General features: G+C 33.3%; 1 protein-coding gene across 1 annotated transcript; it reads left to right on the top strand.

Moving 5' to 3' along the window:
* Nucleotides 1-4,372: 4,372 nt before the first annotated feature.
* On the top strand, nucleotides 4,373-5,971 carry LOC120163356 (GTP-binding protein SAR1A-like). The gene is made up of 3 exons (XM_039173323.1): nucleotides 4,373-4,538; nucleotides 4,874-5,005; nucleotides 5,529-5,971. The coding sequence occupies exons 1-3, from the start codon at nucleotides 4,410-4,412 to the stop codon at nucleotides 5,847-5,849; spliced, it is 582 nt and encodes a 193-aa protein (XP_039029254.1). The 5' UTR covers nucleotides 4,373-4,409; the 3' UTR covers nucleotides 5,850-5,971.
* Nucleotides 5,972-6,216: the final 245 nt, after the last annotated feature.

Genomic DNA, 6,216 nt, shown 5'->3' with positions numbered 1-6,216 from the left:
CAACCTTACAATGATTTCAACTCTACGACAGAGGATATTCGATATGGACAAAATTTGTGTCTTGTAATCTTTGCTCCATTTTCGTTACATGATAATGAGCAAAGAGGGGCAGCTGAAGACACCAGATTTTGTCCTACCAACCGAGGAGTCTTCATGTAACCAACAAAGAAGAGTTGGATTAGGACTCAAATACTAGTCTAGAATAGAGTTGGATTAGGACTCAAATACTAGTCTAAAATAGGGTTTTTTTAGTACTATAAATAAGCCTTGTAATTACCACACCAGAACACACACGAGTTACAAAAAAGGAATGCCAGAAAAATACAAGAAAAGAAAAAGTGATTTCAGGCTATTGTAAAAATTTGAAGTAATAAAGGTGAAAGCTTTTTTACCTTTCGTTTGTTTCTCTTTACTCTTCACTTGCATACGTTGTTAATCGCGTTTTCTTTGCTTGAGAACCCCAAAGACAAATGTTTTAGCCGATGACCCGGAGGGAGTTTTTCGAAACTTTGATTTCAGATCTACATTCCCTAAAGGCTATTTCGCATAAAACAAATTATATTTTTGGAATGAGGGTGGTGAAAATCTATTAAAAAAATGAAAACTTTTTTATTTTTGCCGGTTTTAATCTTCAATGTTCTTTGACATTTGCCCACTAATTTAGCTTTTATTTCAATTTAATCCCCTACTAATATCATATATGTTTACTTATATTTCCATTATTATTATTTTTTATTTCATTTATACTTTATTTTTTATTTATATATATATATATATATTTTTACTTTGATTTTCATATTCTTTATAATTTCTTTTATTTTTTTTATTTTTACTATTTTTTTATTTTAATACTTATTATTATTATTATTTTATACCTTGTTTATAAGTTGTTATATATATATATATATATATATTCATATAACTAGTATTATTACTATTTATTTTTGCTATTAACGTATATATTTATATATTATAATTATCATTATAATTGATATTATTATTTTACTTTTAACTTACATTTTTTTATTTATTTTATGTGATTGCTTTTTCTTTTCATTTATTTTCTATTTTCTTTGTATTTTCCTCATTATTTTTATTGTTGTTTTTTATTATTATATTCGTTACGTCATTTTTTTCTTGTTTATTTTTACTTTTACTTCTTTTATTTTCTTATTTTTTATCTCATTTTGTTTATTCGTGTTATTTATGTGTTTTCTTTGTTTTATTTATTTATTTTCATTGTCTTTTTCCTCTAACGTGTTTCTCGCCTTTTTTAAAAGGGATATTTTCAAATCGAATTAGGGTAAGTAATTTTGGATCGTAATTTTACATTTTGAGTTAAACTTTCAATTTTCTTACTTAATGACAACTGGAAATTACGTAGTACCGAAAGGGCAGTTCAATGGTGATAACCCTTCCTTGACTGTAACCGACTCCCGAATCGGACATATCTCTGGTAAGACGCATATCAGATAAGAAATAAGGTATCCGATCAACCCACTTTTCGTAAAGTAAATGATCGGTGGCGACTCCCAATTCATTTAATTCACGTCGAAGCCTAATTCCGGGGCTCAACCGAAAGACGGTTACGACACTACCATTGGAAGGATTCATCACGTTAACGTAGTGCAACTTATTGGATTCTGCGTAGAGAGATCGAGACAAGCTCTTGTGTATGATTTCATGGCGAATGGATCATTGGACAAGATCATATTCTCAAAAGAGACTTGCACTTTAAGCTGGCCAAACCTGTTGGAGATTGCACTCGGTGTGGCTCGAGGGACCGAGTACTTGCACAAGGGGTGTCAAATGCAGATTCTACATTTTGATATAAAGCCGCACAACATTCTTCTTGATGAAAACTTTGTCCCTAAAGTTTCTGATTTTGGACTTGTGTAACTATACTCAGTGGATGACAGTATCATCTCTCTCACGGCGGCGCGTGGAACAATGGGATACATTGCTCCTGAACTGTTTTACAAAAACATTGGAGGCATCTCATACAAAGCTGATGTTTATAGTTTCGGAATGTTGTTGATGGGCAGAAGAAAGAATTTGAATGCATCAGTTGAACTTCGAGTCAGATTTATTTTCCGTCGTGGATATATGATCGGTTGAGAGCATGGAGTTAGAAGACTTGCCAGAAGTTGATGAAAAGATTGCGAGGAAATTGATAATGGTAGCATTCTGGTGCATACAAATGAACCCCACTAATCGTCCTTCGATGAGCAAAGTGTTGGAAATGCTTGAAAATGAAGTTGAGCCCCTGGAATTTCCTCCTAAACCTTTACTGTTTTCTCTCGAAATGTCGACTGAAGATCGTAGTAAGAAGGATGCCATGGACGAGGCAACTACGTCGAAAAGTTCTGTCGACCTATAACTGTAATGTTTGATTATACTAGGAATATGTATATATATATATAGTTGAAAACTAGCTTCTCACTGCTATTTGAGAAGTATCTTGTCATGTTTCAGCACTACCTCTCATACAATAGATGTTTATTATGTTTTACTCTCTGTGCCTGCAAATTTATTTTCCAAAATCTTAGCTATGTTATATTCTATCATAGAATAACACCTGGATTACTATGTATCTGAATTTATTTTCCACAATTATCCCATCGACAAATAGAATGAATGCATGTATCAAACCATGCATGTATGTATTCTAAGGTTCACTTGAACAACTATATAAAGGGTCGTAAGTGGTGCATTCATCTGACGTCAGAAGTTATATTGTTTAATTTTTTTATTTTTTTATAATCTAATTTCATAATTTTAAATTTTGTAATTCTGTATCCTTAATTTCTTACAATTTGTACTCCTTAAATTAAAATTTTAAATCTGGATTTAATCTTATCATGAAGAAATACATTTTACGTTTATTTAATTTTATCATGAAGAAATACTCCAACCATTATGTATATGAGAAGTTAATCCATGTCTAATATGTGATGATAGGCAATGTTATTAAAATCGGACCGGACCGGCCGGTTCGACCGATTGAACCGTGAACCGGTGGCCTATCCGGTCCGGTTAACTCCCAAAACCGGATGAGTATAGAACCGGTAAAGAACCGGAAGAACCGGCTGAAAACCGGTAAAACCGGGGTGAACCGACTGAAAACCGGTTTGAACCGTCGGTTCACTTTTTTTCTTTAAAAAAATTAAATCAAACGACATCGTTTGTTTAACGAGCCGAATCAAATTCGAGTATTGTTGAGCTCGACTCGATCTCGAAAACTTTAAAAGTAAGCTCAACTCGACTCAAAAACTCACGAGCTAAAAATTATCAAGTTCAACTCGAACTCGAAATATAATATTAAAACTCGAAATCGAAAAGGCTCGAACTCAAAAAAAAAAATTAGAAGTTCGATTGAAGCCTAAAATTTGAGCTCAATTGAAGCGAAAGAATAGTTCGCTTTGTGCTCACCAAAAGGCTCCAAGATTTTGAATGTCAAATTACCTCTATTATTTATAGAAGTAAGTTGCGATGCTCTTCTATGTTTCTTAGCCATGCGAGATTGTTTTGTTCTCATATTTTTACTCTTTAAACTTTTGGGATGCTCTTCTATGTTTCTTAGCAATGTGGGATTGGTTTTTTTAAAACAATTAAACCAAATGACATCATTTGTTATGATTTTTTTAATATGTTTTACCTTAAATATTATGTTGTAGTTGATTTGAATCATTTTGTTTCACTTGATTTTATGGTTTTTAATTTATATATGTTATGACTTGTGATATTTTTATACCTTTTAATATTGTAAACTTAAAAAAAGTGTTACATATATATTAATATTGCTTTGAATATTATGTAAAATTAAAAAAATATATTATTTTATATAAAATCCGGTTCAATCGCGGTTGAACCCGGTTGAACCAGTGAACCAGTACCTTCACCGGTTCAATGTCCGGTCCGATTTTAAAAACATTGATGATAGGTGTCATTGGTTTAGGTTTAATTTTTGTGTTTTTTAAATAGTCAGAGATTTTACAAGGTAATATCCGTTTAGAATTTTCTTAATCAATTAACAATACACATATATATATATATATATATATATATATATGCAAATGGTTAAACTCAAAACTTCTAAAAAAAATATTATTATTTTTAATACTGAATGGGTTCAGTTAACCACTAAACTCTACTCATAATAGACCTACATTGTTATTACAAAATAATAAGAGAAACTGGCCACTTTTGGCAGATCCATTCATTCCACAATCTGAACGGCCCAGATTTAGTCCGTTGTGACCAACTACCCCCGATCCATAGCACCTGATGGGTACAAACTCGGATCAACTCACCAACTCATCCTCTATTTTATACCCCATCCATCAAACGAGCGATTTGATTGTCAATACTAAAGATTCAAAATTTTCTTTTACTGGAGGAATTAAATCATGTTTCTTTTCGATTGGTTCTATGGGATCCTTGCTTCCGTTGGTTTATGGCAAAAAGAGGCAAAGATCTTGTTTTTAGGGCTTGATAATGCCGGCAAAACCACGCTCCTTCATATGCTCAAAGATGAGGTATTTTTCATAAATCATATCAATTTACTGTTTTGGAGGGATTAGATTTGTGTTGATATTGTTGGGTTTTCTTTTATAGTTCTATATGTCTGATCTAATTTGATTCAGAATGCTAATGAACGTTTGTTTAAAGGTAATTAAGGGTATGCATCTTGTTCTCTCTTTTACTGTGGATGGAATTTGGTTGAGATTAGTCCATTTAGCTGGAAGGATTTTAAATTGTTATTTATCCGAAAGAAAGAGTAAAAAATTTTTACGGATGGTTGATTGTTTTCTTCAGTAATAAGATGAATGAAATCTGGTCTTTAATGGATGTTGGTGATGGGATTTTGCAGAGATTAGTTCAGCATCAGCCGACACAGCATCCGACGTCGGAGGAATTGAGTATTGGGAAAATCAAGTTTAAGGCTTTTGATTTGGGTGGCCATCAGATTGCTCGAAGAGTTTGGAAAGATTACTACGCCAAGGTACATTTATTCTATGTTGTTCAGACTTCAGATTCGAAGTACCTGTGTTCGATGCTTGTGTCTGAATCCGTGTCGGACGCATATGAGGATATGATCTCTAGCTATCCTCAAAATAAAAATTTAACCACACTTGTGTTGCATCGAGGCCGGATGTGTAGGCATTTCTTTTACCTGAAAATCCATGTGATATGTTCAGTGTTTACTGTTTTAGACAAAAACTATGCCTTTCTCATCCAATGTTTAATTGCTATATGTCTCTTTTTCTTGAAGTATTTATTCAGGCTGTAGAGAATAGATTCCATTAGTACATAACCGGTGTCTTTTATGAATTGAACATTAGGTGATAAATCCTAAAAGCATCAATCTGTTGTTCAACTATGATCGAAAATCGGAAAGTTTTTGATGTGTGGTAGGGATTTGATAATTTAGTTTTTGATATTCCACTTGAGAATCTGAATGATTGCCAGAAATTCTTGTCATAGTCTATAACCAGTGCCATGTAATTTATGAAATTTGTTTGTAGGTGGATGCGGTTGTGTACCTGGTGGATGCTTATGACAAGGAAAGGTTTGCCGAGTCGAAAAGGGAGTTGGACGCTCTTCTCTCAGATGAATCTTTAGCTAATGTTCCGTTCCTCATCTTGGGCAACAAGATTGATATACCATATGCTGCCTCGGAAGACGAGCTGTGCTATCACCTTGGCCTGACCAATTTCACTACAGGCAAGGGTAAGGTCAATTTGGGAGACTCGAACGTTCGCCCCCTCGAGGTATTCATGTGTAGCATTGTTCGTAAAATGGGTTATGGAGATGGTTTCAAGTGGGTTTCTCAGTACATTAAGTAGGTAGCTACACAGGAAAGTTAGAGATGTTTTTGTTCTTGATGTTTATTTTTATACTGAATCGAATCGGATCAAATGCTTTCAGAAATCGTTGTTGCAGGTGTTTCAAACCCCCTGGTACCCTACTTTCTCCTCTTCTCTGGTCCCATTGGTTTTCTTTCCTTACATTTTTGTTCTAACTGGTAAACGTCGGTCTTTACCAGACAGACAGAAGTAATTGATGATTTTGGACCTAAGTTGTGCTATCTGCTTTGGCATATTTGAGACTGAAACAATAATAATTCAAATATAGTATTTATTAATATTTTCCCTAAAATAATCATCTTTTAAATGATATAGGTAATTTTGGGCTTTAAAAAAAGTCCAGGGA

The sequence above is a fragment of the Hibiscus syriacus genome, unplaced genomic scaffold (assembly GCF_006381635.1).
Source record: "Hibiscus syriacus cultivar Baekdansim isolate YM2019G1 unplaced genomic scaffold, ASM638163v2 tig00111441_pilon, whole genome shotgun sequence".
NCBI classification, from domain to species: Eukaryota; Viridiplantae; Streptophyta; class Magnoliopsida; order Malvales; family Malvaceae; genus Hibiscus; species Hibiscus syriacus.
Note: the sequence above shows the minus strand (reverse complement) of the source record. Positions and strands in the feature narration are given on the sequence as shown.